The sequence below is a fragment of the Oncorhynchus mykiss genome, chromosome 20 (assembly GCF_057628025.1).
Source record: "Oncorhynchus mykiss isolate SJ-2025 chromosome 20, ASM5762802v1, whole genome shotgun sequence".
In the NCBI taxonomy this organism is placed as follows: Eukaryota; Metazoa; Chordata; class Actinopteri; order Salmoniformes; family Salmonidae; genus Oncorhynchus; species Oncorhynchus mykiss.
The window spans coordinates 17657200-17682738 of record NC_143041.1 but is presented as its reverse complement, the minus strand read 5'-3'; the positions used below and the strand labels follow the sequence as shown (position 1 = coordinate 17682738).

General features: G+C 42.5%; 1 protein-coding gene across 1 annotated transcript in view; it reads right to left on the bottom strand.

Annotated features, from left to right (window-relative positions):
- Nucleotides 1-2291: 2291 nt before the first annotated feature.
- Nucleotides 2292-25539, bottom strand: part of hectd2 (HECT domain E3 ubiquitin protein ligase 2) — a 34271-nt gene continuing 11023 nt past the window's right edge. Inside the window, exons 12-21 of the mRNA XM_036955836.2 lie at nt 24947-25054; nt 24543-24675; nt 24012-24100; nt 18050-18208; nt 14744-14818; nt 14531-14618; nt 14274-14380; nt 8732-8847; nt 3652-3795; nt 2292-3480 (exon numbers count right to left, since the gene is read on the bottom strand). Of these exons, the coding sequence (XP_036811731.1) occupies nt 3360-3480; nt 3652-3795; nt 8732-8847; nt 14274-14380; nt 14531-14618; nt 14744-14818; nt 18050-18208; nt 24012-24100; nt 24543-24675; nt 24947-25054 (1140 nt within the window). The 3' untranslated portion in view covers nt 2292-3359. The remainder of the gene's footprint in view (nt 3481-3651; nt 3796-8731; nt 8848-14273; nt 14381-14530; nt 14619-14743; nt 14819-18049; nt 18209-24011; nt 24101-24542; nt 24676-24946; nt 25055-25539) is intronic.

Genomic DNA, 25539 nt, shown 5'->3' with positions numbered 1-25539 from the left:
AGTGTTTTAGGTGACAAGCCAAATGTATTCAGCCTCCTGAGGTTGAAGAGGTGCTGTTGCACCTGTAGTGTCATCTGCAATCTTGATGATTGAGTTGGAGGCATGCATGGCCACACAGTCATAGGTGAACAGGGAGTACAGGAGATCACCTAATCACACTATCTGTGTGGGTGGACCATTCAGTTTGTCCGTGATGTGTGCGCCAAGGAACTTAAATCTTTCAACCTTCTCCACTACTGTCCCGTCGATGTGGATGGGGGGGTGCTCCCTCTGCTGTTTCCTGAAGTCCACGATCATCTCCTTTCTTTTGTTGACGTTGAGTGAGAGGTTATTTTCCTGACACCACACTCCGAGGGCCCTCACCTCCTCCCTGTAGGCCGTCTCGTCGTTGTTGGTAATCAAGCCTACCACTGTAGTGTCATCTGCAATCTTGATGATTGAGTTGGAGGCATGCATGGCCACACAGTCATGGGTGAACAGGGAGTACAGGAGAGGGCTGAGAACGCACCCTTGTGGGGCCCCAGTGTTGAGGATCAGTGGGGTGGAGATGTTGTTTCCTACCTTCACCACTTGGGGGCAGACCGTCAGAAAGTCCAGGACCCAATTGTACAGGTTGGGGTTGAGACCCAGGGATTCCAGCTTAATGATGAATTTGGACTATGGTGTTGAATGCTGAGCTGTAGTCAATGAACAGCATTCTTACATATTCCTCTTGATCAGATGGGATAGGGCAGTATGCTGTGTGATTGCAATTGCATCGTCTGTGGACCTATTGGGGCGGTAAGCAAATTGGAGTGGGTCTAGGGTATCAGGTAGAGTGAAGGTGATATGATCCTTGACTAGTCTCTCAAAGCACTTCATGGTGACAGAAGTGAGTGCTACGGGGCAATAGTCATTTAGTTCAGTTACCTTAGCTTTCTTGGGAACAGGAACAATGGTGGCCATCTTGAAGCATGTGTGGACAGCAGTCCGGGATAGGGATTGATTGAATATGTCCGTTAACACACCAGCCAGCTGGTTTGCGCATGCTCTGAGGACATCGTTAGGGATGCCATCTTTGCCGGGCAGCCTTGTGAGGGTTAACAAGTTTAGATGTTTTACTCACGTTGGCCACGGAGAAGGAATCCGTAATCCGTGATTGACTGTAGACCCTGCCACATACATCTTGCGTTTGAGCCGTTGAATTGTGACTCTACTTTGTCTCTATACTGACACTTTACTTGTTTGATTGCCTTGCGGAGGGAATAACTACATTCGGTCATGCTTCCAGTCGCCTTGCCATGATTAAAAGCGGTGGTTTGCGCTTTCAGTTTTGCGCGAATGCTGCCATCAATCCACGGTTTCTGGTTAGGGGATGTTTTAATAGTCACAGTGGGTACAACATCAGCACTCGCTAATAAACTTGCTCACTGAGTCAGCGTATACATCAATGTTATTGTTTGAGGCGACCCGGAGCATATCCCAGTCCACGTGATCGAAGCAATCTTGAAGTGTGGAATCCGATTGGTCAGACCAGTGTTGGATAGACCAGAGCACAGGTGTTTCCTGTTTTAGTTTCTGCCTATAGGATGGGCGCAACAACATGGAGTCATGGTCAGATTTGCTGAAGGGAGGGCGGGCGAGGGCTTTGTAGGCATCTCGGAAGTTAGAGTAGCAGTGGTCTTATGTAACCATATCAAACATAAAATATCAAACAAATTTGAGTGTCCCAGATTTGTTTACGATGTTAGTATAGTTCAGTCTAGTCTATAAGACAAAGCTGATATTTTAAACAACTTCCATTACATCACAGTTGGTGGTATGCATTTCAACTTCACTTTCTCACTCTTGGGGAGAACGATAAACAGCTGACATGGGCCCATAAATCAAAATAACAGCTTGCTCCTGTGACAGAAGCACAGGTAGTCTTTCTGTTCTGTAAGTGTCCATTCTCTGAGGAGAGCGTGATGAGGGAGGCCTAAATCTAAGGCAAGATCTTCTAAGCCTGGTAACTTTGGTTACTATGAAGCTAAATGAAACAGGAGTGACACTTACATAATGGATGTGTTTAAACAAATACCTTTTTTAAAATATTTTATTTGATAAACAATACAAAATATACACATACAAACGACAACATCATACAAAAATCCACAACTTCACCCCTGCCCAGACCCACATCTCCAGCACCCGCATCACTTTCCGCTCCATGGCCTCAAACTGCACCATTTCAATTCTCTCCGTCACCCATGCACTATCAATTTTTAAATAATAAAGCAGTTTACCTTTCCACTGCGTTAACAAATACCTTATTTTTCTTATCAAGATCATCATTTCAGAAGAGTCGTACAGTACATGAAATGTGGACATCCTGAGAGTGAGTTGACTACTACAACACAAGAGGTGTCACTTTACAATAGAGATCACTTTACAACCGCATTAAATGACATAGTTCCCGATCATACACCCGTTTCATCATTCTAACCTGCAGGTGTGTGAGGTCCATATAACTCTTATTTGCCTTGATATCAATCATGATCCTATTAGTGTTTCGTAACCATTTCATACAATATGCCAAATGTACCAAGCGTATCCATTAGACGTAATCTGTATCGAGAGGCATCACCGACAATTGGGGGGGGGGGGGTATACCCAAAGTTCTCACATTAACAATGGTCATAAACCAGCACAACTACTGTAACATGATTAAACCCTACTGAAGCTTGATTCCCTTTCAGGCTCTACATTAAAACATCCTGAAAGGATGGTCTAAAAAGTCTGCTCACAAATAACAGGAACTTCTTCCAAATGTTTTAAAACCACTGAGACCTCTGACAACAAAATATATTAGTATAAATACCAAGGAGACAATCTCTGTGTTCATAATTTACCAACAGTCTCAGAATGAGTTCAATCTTAAGCCTGAAAAGGCTTTCGTCAAAGACAGAGAGTACAGGTACTCAGTTCAGGAAGAGAGATGGGCTCTGTCACTAAGAACCTACACCTCAGTACTGACAGACTGTCTAGATATTTTATCACAGGCCAAAACAGCCCGGATCTAACCTACATTCAACCCCTTACTTTAATAAACTACTTCATTGTTACTGGACTGGGCAGAACCTTTTCCATGTCCATTTCGATTTCCAAAAGGCAAAGGTATTGAGCGCACAAACAAGTGCTCTGAAAGCTTTACCTGTAATGTAACGTTTCACTCATATTTCTATACAAACAGATTGGTTAAGTTAATTGCTAAGAACATTTGAAGCGGAGAGCTTACTGGTATACCAATAGCATGTCTGAACATATCCAAATGTACACACCCTACTGACCACAAAACAAGATAAATGACAGTTCCACCATTGTGGTTTGTAGATCAGAGTTCACTCCAGTCCAAACCCTTCTGCATTTGAAATGGCAATAGTTAACTTCTGCTTCAGTTCTTTTTTATTTTTGTATGTTGGCAGGCAGATCTGGTTGAAACATGTGTGAGATATAGGCAACCTGGAGAGGAAGAAAAGGTAAAATGATGAATTCACATTTGTTCAAAGTTGCTGTTCTATACAAATCAAATGTGACAATAGCAACTGATGAAAGGAGGTCTGCTTTCAGTACTTTTCAAAATGTTTACAATGAATAAGAAAGAACACAGTGAGGACATCTGCAGTATCTAACCAGTCGGTGGATGCATCAATCTTGGAGATCTTGAAGTTGAGGTCGGCCATTCCTCCCACGGGGACACGGTCACTTCCTGTTGAGAAATGGAGCAGCTTCTTCTGGAGCTCCAGAGGGAAGGCCAGCACCACGTCCCAGAATGCCCTGATCACAGAGACAGACAATTTAACTCATTAGATGCATTACCTTCAGAAAGTATTTTATTTAAATATTTTTTTCATTGTATATTTAAAAAAAGATCCAAAATACTTGCAGTGAAGCCGCTCAACAACTACATCACATTAGTCATCTAACAGATCATCCAGATCGACACACAGAAGCAACCAGGGTCAATGCCCTGCTCACGGGCACGTCAACAGATCTCCCACAAGGTCAAAAATGGGGACCCGAAACAGCAATCCATCAACCACCAGCCCAAGCTCCCAATCGCCAGGCCACCAGCCCTCCAAGATCTCCACCCCCCACAGTTCCCCAAGATCTGCCCCCTAACCATCTGAGACCCCATCCCCACCAGTCCCCCAGTTGCAAACCGTAGTCTGGCTTTTTTAATGGCAGTTTTGGAGCAGTGGCTTCTTCCTTGCTGAGTGGCCTTTCAGGTTATGTCAATATAGGACTTATTTTACTGTGGATATAGATCCTTTTGTACCCGTTTCCTCCAGCATCTTCACAAGGTCCTTTGCTGTTGTTCTGGGATTGATTTGAACTTTTCACACCAAAGTACGTTCATCTCTAGGAGACAGAACGTGTCTCCTTCCTGAGAGGTATGACAGCTGCGTGGTCCTATGGTGTTTTTACTTGCGTACTATTGTTTGTGCAGATGAACATGGTACCTTCAAGCGTTTGGAAATTGCTCCCAAGGATGAACCAGACTTGCGGAGGTCTACAATTATTTTTCAGAGGTCTTGGCTGATTTCTTTTGATTTTCCCATTATGTCAAGCAAAGAGGCACTGAGTTTGAAGGTAGGACTTGAAATAGATCCACGGGTACACCTCCAATGGACTCAAATTATGTCAATAAGCCTATCAAAAGCTTCTAAAAACATTACATAATTTTCTGGAATTTTCCAAGCTGTTTAAAGGCACAGTCAACTTAGTGTATGTAAACTTCAGACCCACTGGAATTGTGATACAGTGAATTAAAAGTGAAATAATCTGTCTGTAAACAATTGTTGGAAAAATGACTTGTGTCATGCACAAAGTAGATGTCCTAACCGACTTGCCAAAACTATAGTTTGTTAACAAGAAATGTGTGGAGTGGTTGAAAAATGAGTGTATGTAAACTTCCGACTTCAACTGTATATACACTGCTCAAAAAAATAAAGGGAACACTAAAATAACACATCCTAGATCTGAATGAATGAAATATTCTTATTAAATACTTTTTTCTTTACATAGTTGAATGTGCTGACAACAAAATCACACAAAAATTATCAATGGAAATCAAATGTATCAACCCATGGAGGTCTGGATTTGGAGTCACACTCAAAATTAAAGTGGAAAACCACTACAGGCTGATCCAACTTTGATGTAATGTCCTTAAAACAAGTCAAAATGAGGTTCAGTAGTGTGTGTGGCCTCCACGTGCCTGTATGACCTCCCTACAACGCCTGGGCATGCTCCTGATGAGGTGGCGGATGGTCTCCTGAGGGATCTCCTCCCAGACCAGGACTAAAGCATCCACCAACTCCTGGACAGTCTATGGTGCATGGATAGAGCGAGACATGATGTCCCAGATGTGCTCAATTGGATTCAGGTCTGGGGAACGGGCGGGCCAGTCCATAACATCAATTCCTTCCTCTTGCAGGAACTGCTGACACACTCCAGCCACATGAGGTCTAGCATTGTCTTGCATTAGGAGGAACCCAGGGCCAACCACACCAGCATATGGTCTCACAAGGGGTCTGAGGATCTCATCTCGGTACCTAATGGCAGTCAGGCTACCTCTGGCGAGCACATGGAGGGCTGTGCGGCCCCCCAAAGAAATGCCACCCCACACCATGACTGACCCACCGCCAAACCGGTCATGCTGGAGGATGTTGCAGGCAGCAGAACGTTCTCCACGGCGTCTCCAGACTGTCACGTCTGTCACATGTGCTCAGTGTGAACCTGCTTTAATCTGTGAAGAGCACAGGGCGCCAGTGGCGAATTTGCCAATCTTAGTGTTCTCTGGCAAATGCCAAACGTCCTGCACGGTGTTGGGCTGTAAGCACAACCTCCACCTGTGGACGTCGGGCCCTCATACCACCCTCATGGAGTCTGTTTCTGACCATTTGAGCAGACACATGCACATTTGTGGCCTGCTGGAGGTCATTTTGCAGGGCTCTGGCAGTGCTCCTCCTGCTCCTCCTTGCACAAAGGCGGAGGTAGCGGTCCTGCTGCTGGGTTGTTGCCCTCCTACGGCCTCCTCCACATCTCCTGATGTACTGGCCTGTCTCCTGGTAGTGCCTCCATGCTCTGGACACTATGCGGACAGACACAGCAAACCTTCTTGCCACAGCTCGCATTGATGTGCCATCCTGGATGAGCTGCACTACCTGCGCCACTTGTGTGGGTTGTAGACTCCGTCTCATGCTACCACTAGAGTGAAAGCACCGGCAGCATTCAAACGTGACCAAAACATCAGCCAGGAAGCATAGGAACTGAGAAGTGGTCTGTGGTCCCCACCTGCAGAACCACTCCTTTATTGGGGGTGTCTTGCTAAATGCCTATAATTTCCACCTGTTGTCTATTCCATTTGCACAACAGCATGTGAAATGTATTGTCAATCAGTGTTGCTTCCTAAGTGGACAGTTTGATTTCACAGAAGTGTGATTGACTTGGAGTTACATTGTGTTGTTTAAGTGTTCCCTTTATTTTTTTGAACACAACATGTGAAGTGTTAGCATCATGTTACATGAGCTTAAAAAAATATCCAAGAAAAGTTCCAAAAAGCTTTTTCTCTCTAATTTTGTGCACAAATTTGTTTAATCCCTGTTAGTGAGTATTTCTCCTTTGCCATGATAATCCATCCACCTGGCAGGTGTGGTATATCAGTAAGCTGATTAAACAGCATGATCATCACACAGGTGCACCTTGTGCTGGGGACAAAAAAATGGGACTCTAAAATGTGCAGTTGTCACACAAAACAATGCCACACATGTCTCAAGTTTTGAGTGAGCATGCAATTGGCATGCTGACTGCAGGAATGTCCACCAGAGCTGTTGCCAGAAAATTAAATAAGACATATACCATAAGCCACCTCTAATGTCTTTTTAGAGAACTTGGCAGTATGTCTAACTGGCCTCACAACCGCAGACCACGTGTTACCAAGCCAGCCAATGGCTTCCAGATCCGTCTTTTTCACCTGCGGGATCATCTGAGACCAGCCACCCAGACAGCTGATGAAACTGAGGAGTATTTCTGTCTGTAATAAAGGCCCTTTGTGTGGAAAAATGTATTCGGATTGGCTGGGCCTGGTTCCCAGTGGGTGGGCCTGGCTCCCAAGTGGGTAGGTGTTTCCCTTTCCAAATCATGTCCAATCAATTGAATTTACCACACGTGGACTCCAATCAAGTTGTTGAAACATGATCAATGGAAACAGGATGCACCGGAGCTCAATTTCGTTTCTCATAGCAAAGAATCTGAATACCTATGTAAATAAGGTATTTGTGTTATTACATTTTGAATATATTTGCAAAAATGGCTAAAAATCTGTTTTCGCTTTGTCATTATGGGGTATTATGATGAGAAAAACTAAATATTGAATCAATTTTAGAATAAGGTTGTAACGTAATAAAATGTGGAAAAAGTCAAGGGGTCTGAATACTTTCCGAATGCAGTGTATACCCTATATATACAAAAGTATGTGGACACCCCTTCAAACAAGTGGATTCGGCTATTTCAATAACACCGTTGCTGACAGGTGTATAAAATCGAGCACACAGCCATGCAATCTCCATAAAAAAAACATTAGAAAGGCTTTACAGAAGAGCTCAGTGACTTTCAACATGGCACCGTCATAGGATGCCACCTTTCCAACAAGTCAGTTTGTCAAATTTCTGCACTGCTAGAGCTTCCTCAACTGTAAGTGCTGTTATTGTGAAGTGGAAACGTCTAGGAGCAACAACGGCTCAGCCACGAAGTGGTAGACCACACAAGCTCACAGAACGGGACCACCGAGTGCTGAAGGGTGTAGCGCGTAAAAATCGTCTGTCCTCAGTTGCAACACTCACTAGAGAGTTCCAAACTGCCTTTGGAGGCAACGTCAGCACAATAACTGTTAGTCGGGAGCATCATGAAATGGGTTTCCATGGCCGAGCAACCACACACAAGCCTAAGGTCACCATGCGCAATGCCAAGCGTCAGCTGGAGTGGTGTAAAGCTCACCGCCATTGGACTCTGGAGCAGTGGAAACACATTTTCTGGAGTGATGAATCACCATCTGGCAGTCCGATGGACAAATCTGGGTTTGGCGGATGCCAAGAAAACGCTACCTGCCCGAATGCATAGTGCCAACTGTAAAGTTTGGTGGAGGAGGAAAATGGTCTGGGGCTGTTTTTCATGGTCTGTGCTAGGCCCCTAAGTTCCAGTGAAGGGAAATCTTAATGCTACAGCATACAATGACATTCTAGACGATTCTGTGCTTCCAACTTTGTGCCAACAGTTTGGGGAAGGCCCTTTCCTGTTTCAGCATGACAATGCCCCCGAGCACAAAGCGAGGTCCATATAGCAATGGTTTGTTGAGATCAATGTGGAAGAACTTGACTGGCCTGCACAGAGACCTGACTTCAACCCCATTGAACATCTTTAGGATGAAAATGGAACGCTGACTGCGAGCTAGGCCTAATCGCCCAACATCCGTGCCCGACCTCGCTAATGCTCTTGTGGCTGAATGGAAGGCCTAGCTCGCGGTCGGTGCTCCAATTCATCCCAAAGGTGTTCGATGAGGTTGAGGTCAGGGCTCATCCCTGCGTTAAATGCACCATCTGGGATATTTCCTACTGTTCAATGGTCATTTAGAAACTCAGGATAATGGCTTTAATATCAGGCCTTTTTACAAAATGATGGGAAAATGAATGATATGATGATGGGTTTACAGTACCTGATGGTGGGGTCAGTCTTGCTGTAGCCCTCATACTGGGCTGCCTTCTGCAGAGAGCTCATGTCCAGGTTGGGACTACCACACACCAGGATCTCCACCTCCTCTGGCCTCAGCAACTAAAACAAAGTGACAAGACAAGGAATCAATATCATGGTAGTATGACAAGAAAAACTACAGGATATGAAAATACAGGACACCTGGGATTCCAGTGAAACTACAGGATTTCACAAGACAACCAATCACTACCATCCTGCTAGGCACAGACGTCAATTCAATGTCTATTTCACATTGGTTCAAAATAATTTAATTGAAATGACGTGGAAACAACGTTGATTCAACTAGTATGTGCCCAACGGGATGGAATTTTGTCCATTAAAGAGACACTTCTCATTTAGAAAACAGCCTACGTGGCAACAATATGTGTCAGAAATATTTATTCTACTGTCAGAATTGACTACAAAGTGGAAATAGGATAATTTTGGTCAGCCACAGTTTTGTGAGACTTGTAGTCATTACTGCATCCCAGCGTACATTTGAGTTTGTTTCAATCCTACCCACATAAACACAGCTGGCAGCACAAGTAATCATCAATTCGGACTACAGCTGTAAGCAACCCAATTGTAATGCTTGTGGTAAATTTGGGTTGACTTTGGATATCCCTGTAGGGCTTGTTAGCGACTATCTGTAAAATTACACAATGTACATTGGACAATATGTAAAAATTCTAATAGCTCCAAATTTCAATGACTTAAAAACCTCAAACCAATTATACATTGTAGAAATTCAAATACAAATATTGAAAGCATTTCATGAGAAAACTAAAAGGTGTGCAACATGAAAATATTGTCTCATTTACATTGTGTTGACGGTCCCTAACTAGCCCCAGAGCTAGGCTATCCAAAGTCAAAACAACTTTGCCACAGTCGCACACCAGCCGGCTGAAGCTAATTGCTAGCATTTCTTAATGAAAAAGAAAAAAAAGGCTAAATCAGGAAGTGGAGTTGCCCTTTAAAACTAACCTACTGCATGACACAAGACAATTAGTTACGACCATGGTAGTCAATCATGAATCCCTGTTCATTGCACTAGTGCTGCACAAAATGTGCACTTAAACAGAGCAATCAATGACTATGGTACAGTGTCATAGTAAGGCCATGGGGTGCATGATCAGCGTGCCATATGCATGGATCATTGTGTCACACACTGTCTTAACTGTATTTATCAGATACAGTATCCAATCTGTTGTTAACTTGACATTTGGCCTCATTTTGCAAACCCTATTTGACATAGTTGCATATTTTCTCTGTATCACTCGGTCCTTGACCACATTCACTCCCATGCACTCTTCATATCTGTGACTCCACCTTATCAAAACACACCCAGACGTCTGTGTCAGGCAGTGCACGGTCTGCACAACCCCCTCACAGAGTTTCACCGTGTCCGAGGAGTGCAAACAGAAATACAACCCGGTGACGAGTTAGAGCAAGCCAAGCCAAAGGTAAGTTCCAGCTGGGATATAGAGTTACTGAAGAATCTGGGTCGGTTCAAACCCTGTCTGCCACACCCCCTCCTCCCTCACCCCACCAGGCAGCTGGTATAACTGTCAAAGCAGAGTTGCATAACCAATGAGAGCGTAGACAACTGTTGCGTAACTGTCACAATGAGCTGGTTTGAAAGACGATTGCTTTGGCTGGCGTGGGGCTATGTGGGGGGGGGGGGGGGGGCTATAGCTGACTTTTCCTACATGTACATTACATGTTTCTATCCCACTGTCACACTAGCATTGACCAGCATGAACATACATGTATAGAGGGAGCCTGTTTATAGGTGCATGCACTGCCTTGGAAAGCAAAGAGGGAAAATCTCCTGATTTGCAAGAACTGAGTGGACTAATAAAAATGTAGGATATTAATTTGACCCAGTTTGCTGCAGCAGGGAAATAATCCAGCAGCAACAGGAAATGTGAATTATTATGTGTATTATAATTTATGGATATTTTTGTAGGGGTTGATCCTGTTGAAAATGGTATTGCTGGTACATGCATACTAGATTTCTACTTTTGCGTTTCTTTTCTATCTACAGTATATAAAAAGGATGAATCAGCATGCTACATTTCCTGCAAAGGGAAAAGCAGTTAGGCTAATTAATGTTTAACTGTGGTTTGTGGTGGGGTCGGGTAGGTTGTGGCGTACAGTAAATACCAACTCTGGCATTCACTGACACGTACACCAAACAGATAATTGAACAGTCAAATATTTGTTTTTGCTGGTACAGCAGAATCCTTGTCCAGACACATCCCTGAGCTCACTGCTGTCAGCTCATCTGACAGTTCACTACACACAGTTAATTGCAGTACCCCAGTCTATTTTAATCTTGTCAATTTTAATTGATTGATTACTTGGTGTAGTCCAGGGGTACTGAAATACTATTAGAAAGGGTCAATTCACACACATTTCCTAGGTGGCAAAGGTCCAGATGCACATTGCCATTTATCAGTGTAGTAATAAACGCCTACCCCAACACAGGCACGACAAACTGTTCACACACCTCTTGTTGGTGGAGAGAAAATGTTGCAATTTTAAAGCTAATTTCCTGTAATTCTACACATTTTACCATAGTGTGGAAAGAAAATATTTGTTTTAAAACTTATTTCCTGCAATTATTAACATTTTGGCATGTCTTAATTGTGCATATGTCACCTTCGGTCCACAATGACACTGTTCTGGGTCCAGATATGGACCATGGTTTGCCTATTAAGGATGGTTGATATAGTACAGGTAACTGCCAAAATAATGGAAACACCTGAGTAAATGAGGGATACAAAAGCAGTGCAGCTTGGTTGGGTCGTGTTTCGGAGGACGCATGGCTCTCGTCCATCGCTTCTCCCGAGTCCGTACGGGAGTTGCAGCGATGAGACAATTAGATACCACAAAATTGGGGAGAAAAAGGGGTAAAATATATAAACCAGGCAAAAAAAGAGACGTCCTATCTTTATTTTCAGCAAACTTAACATGTGTAAATATTTGTATGAACATAACAAGATTCAACAATTGAGACATAAACTGAACAAGTTCCACAGACATGTGACTAACAGAAATGGAATAATGTGTCCCTGAACAAAGCGGGGGTCAAAAAGATACAAGATACAGTCAGTATCTGGTGTGGCCACCAGCTGCATTAAGTACTGCAGTGCATCTCCTCCTCATGGACTGCACCAGGTTTGCCAGTTCTTGCTGTGAGATGTTACACCACTATTCCACCAAGGCACATGCAAAGTTCCCGGACATTTCTAGGAGAAATGGCCCTAGCCCTCACCCTCCGATCCAACAGGTCCCAGATGTGCTCAATGAGATTGAGATCCGGGCTCTTCGCTGGCCATGGCAGAACACTGACATTCCTGTATTGCAGGAAATCACACACAGAACGAGCAGTATGGCTGGTGGCATTGTCATGCTGGAGGGTCATGTCAGGATGAGCCTGCAGGAAGGGTACCGCATGAGGGAGGAGGATGTCTTCCCTTTAACGCACAGCGTTGAGATTGCCTGCAATGACAACAAGCTCAGCCCGATGATGCTGTGACACACCGCCCCAGACCATGACGGAACCTCCACCTTCAGATCAATCCCACTCCAGAGTACAGGCCTCGGTGTAACACTCATTCCTTCGACCATAAACACAAATCCGACCACGAATCACCTCTGGTGAGACAAAACCGCGACTCATTAGTGAAGAGCACTTTTTTGCCAGTCCTGTCTGGTCCAGCGATGGTGGGTTTGTGCCCACAGATCGACGTTGTTGCCGGTGATTTCTGGTGAGGACCTGCCTTACAACAGGCCTACAAGCGCCTCAGTCCAACTTCTCTCAGCCTATTACAGACTGTCTGAGCACTGATGGAGGGATTATGCGTTCCGGTGTAACTTGGGCAGTTGTTGTTGCCATCCTGTACCTGTCCCGCAGGTGTGATGTTCGCATGTACCGATCCTGTGCAGGTGTTGTTACACGTGGTCTGCCACTGCGAGGACAATCAGCTTTCCGTCCTGTCTCCCTATAGCGCTGTCTTAGGCGTCTCACAGTACGGCCATTGCAATTTATTTCCCTGGCCACATCTGCAGTCCTCATGCCTCCTTGCAGCATGCCCTGCCTGTTCACGCAGATGAGCAGGGACCCTGGGCATCTTTCTTTTGGTGTTTTTCAGTCAGTAGAAAGGCCTCTTTAGTGTCCTAAGTTTTCATAACTGTGACCTTAATTGCCTACCGTCTGTAAACTGTTAGTGTCTTAACGACCGTTCATTAATTGTTTATGGTTCATTGAACAAGCAGCATGGGAAACAGTGTTTAAACCCTTTACAATGAATATCTGTGAAGTTATTTGGATTTCTACTAATTATTTTTAAAAGACAGGGTCCTGAAAAAGGGATGTTTATTTTTTTGCTGAGTCATATGCCATGGCCGATGTAAGCCATATGTCATGGCCGTCTCAGTCACCAGATCTCATCCCAATTGAACACTTATGGGAGATTCTGGAGTGGCGCCTGAGACAACGTTTCTCATGGAAGAATGGTGTCTCATCCTTCCAATAGAGTTCCAAACACTTGTAGAATCTAGTCCAAGGTGCATTGAAGCTGTTCTGGCTCGTGGTGGCCCAATGCCCTATTAAGACGCCTTATGTCGGTGTTTCCTTTATTTTGGCAGTTACCTGTATTTCACTCCTTGCTAGTTTTTATTGTATTTTTATTTTACCTTTATTTAACTAGGCAAGTCAGTTAAGAACAAATTCTTATTTTCAATGACGGCCTAGAAACAGTTACACAGTATGCTGATAGGTTTCTGTCAGCAGATCAGTGAGGATACTCACAGGGTTCACAGAGCCTAGCAACAATTAAGGAACTATTGGGAAACCAACTGACAACGACCAGAGTGATCCAGATCCTCCCATGTTAAACCATGCAAATCTAACCCTAAAGCTGGGCTGGTTCTGCATGAATACAGCAGATTTGTGGTCTGTCTGATTGATATTCATGGTGGACGTCAACCCTGCCACTGTGGTTCCCTACGTACTCTTTAAATAGGCCACTCATATGAGCCTCCCCCTTTTGGCCCAAAGAGCCCTGGTCACTAAGTGGAGACAGAGCACACACACACACACACACAACACCCCCGTTAGGAGGCCTGTGCCAAGAGAGGGGGTGGGGAGCCTCTGTGAACAGGCAGCGAGGAACAGTAGACTCACTCACACACATGCACGCACTCACAGTTGAGCTTCCAATCCTGCACTCCTCGTTGCCTCTCCGGGCCTCACGATCACGATGCTGCCTAATCAGAAAACATTCTATAGGAGTTGACTAAACTCATGGCTCCTGACACTTCAAACAGGACTAGCTGGCACTGAAATGATGTCCACTGAATTCTCAGTGAAAGTGATATACTGAATTCCTAAAACCTACAATGACAGTTGGAATTCATAATGGTTTTCTACAGCTGTTCACACCAATTAGAATGAATGTATTAATTCACTTTGATAGTAAAAGTCTTGATATTCTTACCAACAAGGCATCGGAGGCACACACACTGTGGAAGCCATAGAAGAAGGCAGCAAACTGCCTGTAAATGGACTTATTCAGCAGGAAATCTACGTACAGCTGGACATACTCTGCAAAGACAAGAATAATCAAACAATCATTCAACTATGAGAGAACAAGCAAATGCCACATAGTCTGAAAGGCACTGTTAGATATCACATGCTCCTGCAGGACAGTTGTCTTTTCTCTGGTCTTTGGCAGTCTGTCTACTCCTCACTTACCCTTCCTGTTCTGGTTGGTGACAGGAATCTTATCTCCTCCTGGTTTCAGATTGTAGGACTTAATCACACCTAGTTCTTCCTGTGACACCTAAAATGATCATCACATTTAGTGGAGCGCTTCCCTTGTGCTGCAACAGTATTGATTATGGTGAAGTCAAAGATATTATGTTTCACAAGTGTTACTGTGAACAAGAATTTATGTGTTTTCCCAACCTGAAAAGTTGTGCAGAAGTCCTCCTCCACATTGCCTTCATAGCTGAGAAGTTCTGCCAGCCCATGAGCAAGATCCTGAAACACAAGACTAAATCTATAAGCAATGCTTTTTATATACAGCACCAGTCAAAAGTTTGGACAAACCTACTCATTCCAGAGTTTCTCTTTATTTTTACTATTTTCTACATTGTAGAATAATAGTGAAGACATCAAAACTATGAAATAACACATATGGAACCATGTAGTAACCAAAAAAAGTATTGTTAAGTTCATGTGTGGATTTTTTTGAGCCAATCAGTTGTGTTGTGACAAGGTAGGGTTGGTATTTGGTAAAAGACCAAGTCCACATTATGGCAAAAACATGGCTCAAATAAGCAAATAGAAACAACAGTCCATCATTACTTTAAGACATGAAGGTCAGTCAATCCGGAACATTTAATTTCAAGAACTTTGAACGTTTCTTCAAGTGCAGTCGCAAAAACCATCAAGTGCTATGATGAAACTGGCTCGCATGAGGAACACCACAGGAAAGGAAGACCCAGAGTCACCTCTGCTGCAAAGGATAAGTTCATTAGAGTTACCAGCCTCAGAAATTGCAGCCCAAATAAATGCTTCACAGAGTTCACGTAACAGACACATCTCAACATCAACTGTTCAGAGGAGACTGCGTGGATCAGGTCTTCATGGTTGAATTGTTGCAAATAAACCACTACTAAAGGACACCAATAAGAAGAAGAGAATGCTTGGGCCAAGAAACACAAGCAATAGACATTAGGTCGGTGTAAATCTGAGTCCAAATGAGACGCAGAGTAGGTGTTTCCCACTGTGAGGCATGGAATAGGAGGTGTGATGGTGTGGGGTGCTTTGCTGGTGACACTGTCTGTGATTTATTTAGAATACAAGGCACACTTAACCAACATGGCTACCACAGGATTCTGCAGCAATACGCCATCCCATCTGGTTTGTGCTTAGTGGGACTATAATTTGTTCTTCAACAGGATAATTACACAATACACCTCCAGGCTGTGTAAGGGCTATTTGACCCCGAAGGAGAGTGATGGAGTGCTGCATCACCTGACCTCAACCCAATTGAGATGGTTTGGAATGAGTTGGACCTCAGAGTGAAGGAAAAGCAGCCAACAAGTGCTCAGCATATGTGGGAACTCCATCAAAACTGTTGGAAAAGCATTCCAGGTGAAGCTGGTTGAGAGAATGCCAAGAGTGTGCAAAGCTGTTTTCAAGGCAACGGGTGGCTATTTTGAAGAATCTAAAATCTATTTTGATTTGTTTAACACTTCTTTGGTTACTACACGATTCCATATGTGTTATTTCATAGTTTTGATGTCTTCACTATTATTCTTCAATGTAGAATATAGTAAAAATGAAGAAAAACCCTTGAATGAGTAGGTTTGTCCAAACGTCTGACTGCTACTGTAGATTGCAACTAGTCTTTATGAAGTCTATGTCTTCTTCTAAATATGTGAAGGACTAATAGAAAAAAAACCTGAGTGTACTGCCCTATGCAGCACAGTACACTATGTTCATAGAATGTTTCATGGAGGAAAATCTGACTTCATTTTATTATTGATATCTAATGACTGACTTTACTGAATTACAGTAATGGAATTGTAAGACAAAACAACAAGAGAATCATGTAAAGCCTTTGCCACTACACAATCTAGAAAACGTACTGAGGAAACAAAATAACCATTATATGCTGTATGTATTTTACATGACATTATGCTTTCCAATCCATACCTCATAAAATGTAGTACATTTTACAATGCAAAATAATTTGAAGAACAATTGCATGTGTTTGACGTCAGTGCCGGGCACTATTAGCATGTCTTTTTAAAGAACTTGCAGTAGCTTTTTCCCTATCCTCCACCAATTTAGGAAAAAGTATTCAACGGGGAGCAAATAAACGCCCAGAGGCCGTTATGTAAGCAAAGAGAAGGCCAGCTGCCCAGTAAAAACCAACATCTGGCCTCAGCAAGGCTGACTCGACAAAACGCAGCAAAATGAGATGCATACCGCATAAAAAGCTATACAATTACACCAAAAGCAGGTAAATACCAGTCTTAGTGACAGTAATGTGTTGTATGTGCATATGATTTAATATAGATTTGGTTTGTTCTTTTGAGTTTGTGGACATCAAACATGCAAGTGGCAATGTGCAAAAGTTGGGCTTGACACCCCTCTGCTGGTGAATATTGGAAAACGTCAAGGCTTCAATCACTGACTAGCAAATGAAAAATCAACATATTATGAGGAACTACAGGATTATATAAGGAAATCTTATAACAACAAAGCATACATTTGATGGCAATTGCAGAATATTCATTTGGGAGTTCATCAAAAAATATAAAGAAAAGCATGTCATGCCACGTGAACTGTATCGCTCCTCTCCATCTCTCTTCCTAGACAGCTAACAAACTACTGCTAGCCTGGTATCCTTGAATCTTCCTGTTCAATAAAAAAACATTAAAAGCTGCCATCACCAGGAGATCGTCATCAGCAGTGTTGGGCTCCCTGTGTGTGACATCTATGGGCAGCTTTTACCAGGGTGTGAGGTGATGATGGCTGTAACGGCACCTCTGAGACCTGGCTGCAGCTCAGTCTCATATCACCTTGGCTGCAGCCATACTGTTATAACAAGACTGGTGGCAGGGTGAGACTCTGGGACTGTATGGAATGTGAGCCTGGTTGATTATTTCACACGCATGTGACGCACGAGGATTTCTTTAGACCCCAGGCATCAATAGTGCAATGTACGTACTGTGACTCACATCATTACAAGTACATTATTTATGAGTATTGCATGTGTTCCTGTACATTTAGCTATAAGTAGGAACAATGGCATATTGCAGTTAACACAGTGTATATAACATCTTAGTCTAGCAACCATACATCACCCACTAGGCACAGACGTCAATTCAACGTCTATTCTACGTTGGTTCAACGTCACTTCATTGAAATGACGTAGAAACAACATTGATTCAACCAGTGTTTGCCCAGTGGACCATATTCATATACAGATCAACACTAAACCCTTCAGAGACCATGTAAAGCTTTCTAAAACAGTCCAGTACTCTCATAAGCATCACATCCATTCATTTGATTATATACATTATTATTATTGAAAAGCGCAGTACTTTGCAAGTAAACAAATGTTACTTTCCCATGGTTTATTACCACTGCAAGCAATATTATTGTACTTGTGAAGAGTGCAGTGTGATTGGGAAAGAATGTCAGTGAGAGAGGGTAACTAAGAGAGCTGAGTCACAGCTTGTGTCGTGTACATACAGGCATGACCTGCTGCAGGTCGTCCAGGGTGAGGGTCGCCATGCCAACGGGGGTATCGGGGTCACACGGCACCACGGGCGGGGTCAGAAGCTTCTTGTAGACACAGGGAGGGAAGCGGATGTCCAGAGTGATGCTGTTGTACACGGCCAGGCCCATGAGCTGACACATATACAGTTAAGTGTGTAACAAAGTACAGATCCTTTACAATTGAAAGCAAGTATCTTCAACACCAAAATAACTCACGGTTATAATCATATAAACCACTAGAACAGATTTGAAATGTGTCTAGTTATATTAATTTAATGTAGCATAGCATTCAGATGAAAACCTTTTCACTTCATTGTTAAAGTATTCGGCTTCTGAGCTCTTCATACTTTGTAACAATGACACCATGTTATACCCGCTTCAAAGACCCCGCAGCATGTGCTAATGATCCCAATCATTACTCTATTATCACTGCATTTTGCCATGTACTTTATATTGGCTTGTAGCAGATCTGAACAGGGAATATAAACAGCAGGTGTATTACGCATTTAGAATGAAATTGTAGGGAGCCTGAACTCCTAAAGTGCTACCAGCTGCTTCTGGCAGATCTCCCTCCACGTGTCGTCCATATGGAACTTCTGTGGGAGAGGTTGAGCTGCAGAGCCCTCTCTCTACGAGCTCCCTAGCTTGCTAAATAGAGTTTGGAAAAATGCTTAAAGTTATATTGGCGCAGGCTTGGGGAAAATTCCATGAGAACTGACAGGCGGAGGATGAAACGCAGTCCGCTCCAGAACAGACTTGCAGATCACAAAATAGGACACAACAAAACCTTCTGTTTCTATTACATCTCTCTCTTTCTCTCTCGCACCGTTGTGACATGGGATTTTTTTTGTCACCCTGCCCTCCCTGTTGTGTTCGCTTCAGATAGAGACACATAGCCACTTCAGTGTGCTGTAATTCTAACCGAGTGGCAGACAGACTGGTGAGGTGGAAGGGGTGCGAGTGTATGTGGGTGGACTGACTCAGACTCTCAGTCCACCCACATAACATACAGTGCATTTGGAAAGTATTCAGACCCTTTGACTTTTTCCACATTTTGTTAAGTTACAGCCTTACTCTAAAATGTATTAAATTGTTGTTTTCCCCCTCATGAATCTACACACAATATCCCATAATGACAAAGCAAAAACAGTTTTTTTTATATATATATTTTTGCAAATATATTACAAATTTAAAAATGAAATATCACATTTACATAGTATTCAGAACCTTTACCCAGTACTTTGTTGAAGCACCTTTGGCAGCGAATACAGCCTTCGAGTCTTCTTGGATATGATGCTACAATCTTGGCACAGATGTATTTGGGGAGTTTCTCCCATTCTTCTCTACAGATCCTTTCAAGCTATGTAAGGTTGGATGGGGAGCATTAATGCACAGCTATTTTCAGGTCTCTCCAGAGATGTTCGATCGGGTTCAAGTCCGGGCTCTGGCTGGGCCACTAAGGACATTCAGAGACTTGTCCCGAAGCAACTCATGAGTTGTCTTGACTGTGAGCTTAGGGTCGTTGTCCTGTTGGAAGGTGAACATTCGCCCCAGTCTGAGGTCCCGAGCGCACTGGAGCATGCGTTCATCAAGGGCCTCTCTGTACTTTGCTCCATTCATCTTTCCCTCGATCCTGACTAGTCTCCCAGTCCCTGCCGCTGAAAAACATCCCCACAGCATGATGCTGCCACCACCATGCTTCACCATAGGGATGGTGCAAGGTTTCCTCCAAAAGTGACGCTTTGCTTTCAGGCCCAAGAGTTCAATCTTGGTTTCATCCGACCTGAGAATCTTGTTTTTCATGGTCTGAGAGTCCTTTAGGTGCATTTTGGCAAACTCCAAAAGGGCTGTCATGTGCCTGTTATTGAGGAGTGGCTTCCATCTGGCCACTCTACCATAAAGGCCTGATTGGTGGAGTGCTGCAGAGATGGGAGAACCTTCCAGAAGGACAACCATCTCCACAGAAGAACTCTAGAGCTCTGTCAGAGTGACCATCGGGTTCTTGGTCACCTCCCTGACCAAGGCCCTTCTCCCCTGATTGCTCAGTTTCGCCGGGCGGCCAACTCTAGGAAGAGTCTTGTGGTTCCAAACTTCTCCATTTAAGAATGATGGAGGCCACTGTATTCTTGGAGACCTTCAATGCTGCGGACATGTTTTGGTACTCTTCCCTAGATCTGTGCCTCAACACAACCCTGTCTCGGAGCTCTAGGACAATTCCTTCGACCTCATGGCTTGGTTTTTGCTCTGACATGCACTTTCAACTGTGGACCTTATATAGACAGGTGTGTGTCTTTCCATATCATATCCAATGAATTTACCACAGGTGGACTCAAATCAAGTTGTAGGGATGATCAATGGAAACAGGATGCACCTGAGCTGAACTGCGAGTCTCATAGCAAAGGGTCTGAACAGTTATGTAAACAAGGTATTTCAGGTTTTTATTTTTAATACATTTGCAAAATTTCTAAAAACCTGTTTTTGCTTTGTCACTATGGGTTATTGTATGTAGATTAATGAAGAAATGTTTTTATTTAATCTATTTTAGAATAAGGCAGAACGTAACAAAATGTGGAAAAGGGGAAGGGGTCTGAATACTTTCCGAAGCACTGTAACTACCCACTGGGAACAAAGTGGTTAAATTAACGTTGTTTCATTGTCATTTGTCAATGTATTGTGATGTGGAACCTACTTGGAAAAAATATTGGATTCAAAGAAAGTCATCAACGTAGTAAACGGTTGTTTTGATGGTCAAATTACCATAGGATTATGTCATCATAACCAATTTTCAACATAGACAAACCTTGTATAAAATATGTTGAATTTGTACATTTGAAACATTTTACTGGAGATTTGATATATCTACATCTATTCATTTGGTCTCCAATCCAGAGTTTTAACCAAGCCCAGTGCTGCTTAGCTTTGATATTTGTCACTGGCTATTACCAATGTACGGTACTATCATGACAAAAAATTGGGAGAAATCTCTACTTAATAGATTCACTGTTGCTATTGAAGTCATTCCAAAGAGTAGGTTCAACAGTGCAAACGAAATGGAACCCTACTTAATCATACATCAATGATGCTATTTAGGCCTTTCAAATGGAATCTACAAGTTAATAATAAATGTTGGATTCACGTCTCAATCTCAAACAAAAAAGTTAACGAATATGATTAAATCAAATTAAACTGTATTTAAAGTTTGCTTTTATTTGATTTAGTCTTATTCTTTAACTTCGCTTTTTGGTTGAAATGAAGACGTGAATCCAAAATAAAAATTAATTTGTAGACAGACTGGAATTAAAACCAGACTCAGTGGCACAGATGGAGCTATCCATGCAGAAGATGTATCTCCTTCGAAAGTTGATATTTGGTTGAGTTGACAACCAAACACAATTCCATATCACTTTTACAATATGGTAAAAATCCTATTAACTTGGGATTCTCTGCCTCTAACCCTATTTAAGGGGGCTGAATCACTGGCTGACTGGTGCTCGTCCATGCTGTCCCTAGGAGGGGTGCGTCACTTGAGTGGGTTGAGTCACTGACGTGATCTTCCTGTCCGGGTTGGCGCCCCCCTCGGGTTCGTGCCGTGGGGGAGATCTATACTATACTCGGCCTTGTCTCAGGGTAGTAAGTTGGTGGTTTGAAGATATCCCTCTAGTGGTGTGGGGGCTGTGCTTTGGCAAAGTGGGTGGGGTTATATCCTACTTGGTTGGTCCTGTCCGGGGGTATCGTCGGACGTGGCCACAGTGTCTCCCGACCCTTCTGTTCTTGGCATCCATTATTTATGCTGCAATAGTTTATGTGTCCTTGTCCCGGACCTGATATTTTCGACTCTCTCTCTACCCACCTGCTGTCTCCAACTCTGAATGATCGGCTATGAAAAGCCAACTGACTCCAATTTACTCCTGAGGTGCTGAATAATCACAACCACTGTGATTATTATATTTTAACCCTGTATAACACTTTGTGACATTGGCTGATGTAAAAAAGGGCTTTATAAAATTTTTATTGATTGATATGTTGGATTCACATCTCCATCTCAATCAAAAATCGAAGTTAAAGAATAGGACTACATTTTAAATAGGAGCTAATTTTAAATACAGTTTGATTTGATCCTATTCTTTAACTTTTATTTTTGGTTGAGATGTTAAATAATAGAATTAAGCCGTGGCTCAGATGGAACTATCCAAGCAGTAGATACCGTACACCTCCTTTAAAATGTTGATATTTGGTTGCGTTGTCAACCAAACACAATTCAATATTACTTTTACAAGACAGTAAATAGCCTAATGTTAAGGCTATCTTACAAACTAATGTAACAGTATTTCAACCATAAAATTAGTAACGCATCCATGGACACATTTTGAGGTTACTGTGACAATAAATGTATTCTTATGTAATCGTAGAAAGCATTCAGGGTCTCAGGTCTGTGGAAATATTCACAATTGCTATAATAATCTGCACAAAATCTCAAACGGCATTGATCACTTGCACCATGTACTTTAACGTAATCTCAACTAACTGCAATCCAGGTTATTTGGTTGTGCTATTAGATCAAGCACAGCGATAACACATTAAGATGTTGTATTTAAATCAACTAAATATCTGACATTGAATTCCCATTTGAACTTTGGTGTGCTTTTAAATGGTTGAAAGCGCAGTGATAACACATTTAGGTGACAACTAATCCAAAAATCCTATATATTTTCCATTGGAATTTGGTTGTGCTTCTAGATAGTTGAAAGCAGAGGGATAACACACTGGGAATCTCAATCTAGCCAGCTCTGGTCCAGCGTTAAGCTAACTCTCGGAAGTTCAGAGACATTCAAAGTTCCTTCATAGAAGCAGCTCATCCGTAGGTATAATTTTGTGGGCCTAATTCAGATAATGCATGTCATAAGAAGATGCATTTCAAGCCAAGCTTCCTCCTCCACCCTCTCTCCACCCGCAAAATGTCAGTCTCATCTCGCGCCCTACACTTGTCTGTCCAATTCATATAAATAACTATAGCTTGCCCCCGCCATAGAAAGCTGTTCTATTCGCAGTGATTGGTGAAGTCATTTAATGTTAAAAGAAAATTGATTTCAAAAGGAACAGAAAGGAACTATATAAAACGGTTACTTTTTTTGGTTCGAACAGTTCAGAACTGTATTTTGCTGGTCGAAACAGTGGAATGGAACCAAAAACGTGCTAATGGTGCACTAAAAATGGTGCACTAATAATGGTGCAGTAATAATGGTGCACGAATAATGGTGCTGTTCAGAAAAAAATGATTGGAAAATAATTTTGGTTCCAACCGCTGGTTAAAATAAGTCGGACAATCATGTGGGACATGCCAAAATTAGGGATTTTCCTCGGAAATAACTTCATGAAAACACACTACTATTGGAATTGTTTAACATAATTTACTTTAGTTAGAGTGTAAACGTATTGGATCCAACTGTTAAATTGAGTGTTTTATCAAAATGTACACGCATAATGTCAAAAGGATATAAAAGGCACTCTACTTGTGGAATGACCCGTTAACTTAACACAGTAATATTCTGCATACTTTAGTTATTCTATAAGATTACATCAGATTGCAATGTGTCAAATAGAAAAGCATTACAGTCTCCTCTGATTGGATCCAGTGTTTAGAAGATAACAAAATTCTAAACAAATCCCCACAAAATTATAGTTCTAAAACTTAAAGCTATCATCTGCAAAGCAGCAATTAACATGGCGTAGGGAGAGTGGAGAACCACATATGATAAATGTGCAAAGATCCCCTTAAGAGTAACGGCAGGAGTTTTAGTCAGCTAACTATGTGACCTGATTCAAACGCCAGTTTAAAGGGTACAATATGAGGACTTCTGCTGTACGTTGAGAATCTGTTTACAGTTCACCACAGGCTACACGGTACCATAAATCACGGTATGGTACAAAAGGATACGGCTCCGACCAATCGGAACTCGGAGTAGTTGTCACACTTCCAGCTGCTGAACCAGTGACAGTGGGAATCCTTGAAGAATGTAAACATGCCTTCAGAGAGGAGACACAAATAAACTCTGCTTAAACACAACTCTGGCCCAGACATGACATAGAACACAGGCCTCCAGTCAAAGAAAGATAACAAATGGTCAGAATAGAGTACATGGGAATTTCCTTTTTGGACTGCTAGGTCCCAGACTAAATGGGAGTTACTGTAATTGAATGGTTATCTATTATTGCAGTGGTATATGAACATCATACATTTGAGTTTTGTTCTTCATTTATGGCTATGTCAACATTCTTGTCTTGGTACTTGTTGAAACTTTAGGATGAGATATAGACAGCTAGGGCTAAATGTGAAGTAACTCCCATAATATTCTACTGTTATCTATGGAGAAAAATATTCTTGTTGCAAACAAAACAGCTGTAACATCTGTATCTTTATGGCTCAGGGCAACACATATGCCTGATCTTTTTGTCCCATATGTCTCACCGTAGTCTGTATGGAAGATCTGTCGGATGAGAAGGAGAAACCACTCCTTGGTCAGACCGCCCATGTCTAAACCAGCCTCCCCCACAAACGTCACTTTCAGCTTCTTCTTCAAGTCTGCTCGGTTTCTAGCAAGCTAAAAGCAAGAGAACAAGTTAAGCTGTGGCCAACTCTCTTGAACTCATCAGACCTAGGCATGCTGCATGTCTGAACTTATACATATCTTGGACGTTTCAGTTTTGAAATGCACTGCATTGAAAGCAGTGGAATAACTGCTTCAAATTAATTGGCTATTGAATGAACAGAAATAGCTATCAAGCTACTCTACCAGGGCTGGGCTGTCTTCTTAAGTAATGCTTGTGTGTCTGTGTGTACTGTGCCTAGATATAGATGGGAGATGGTATTACCTCATCCAGTGAGTCACTGACCAGCTGCAGCCGCCTGACTTTGATGTTGAGAAACAGCAGGCTCATGTCAACTCGCTGTCTGCGAGACACTTTGTCCACTAGGCTTTGCTGCAATAAATAACAAGTCACATTCTTTATTTGCAGTTGCTCCCACAGTACATGCTGTTAGCATTGGACCACTGCTTTGCTGTCAGAGTGGGAGAGTGTATGTTTTCAGGCTGATACACACTGTAAATATTGTATACTTATAGTTCAGGGTTATTCCTGATTTGAAGACTTGACCGGGAAATACTCTCGGTCCAACATACTTCAATTATGTAAAATACTAATAATACTAATCAGTACCAGTGGACACACCTACTCATTCAAGTTCTCTTTATTTGCATTATTTTCTACATTGTAAAATAATAGTGAAGACATCAAAACTATGAAATAACACATATGGAATCATGTAGTAACCAAAAAAGTGTTAAACAAATCAAAATATATTTTAGATTTGAGAGCCACCCTTTGCCTTGATGACAGCTTTGCACACTCTTCACATCAAATCCAATCTTATTTTATTGGCATTCTCTCAACCAGCTTCACCTGGA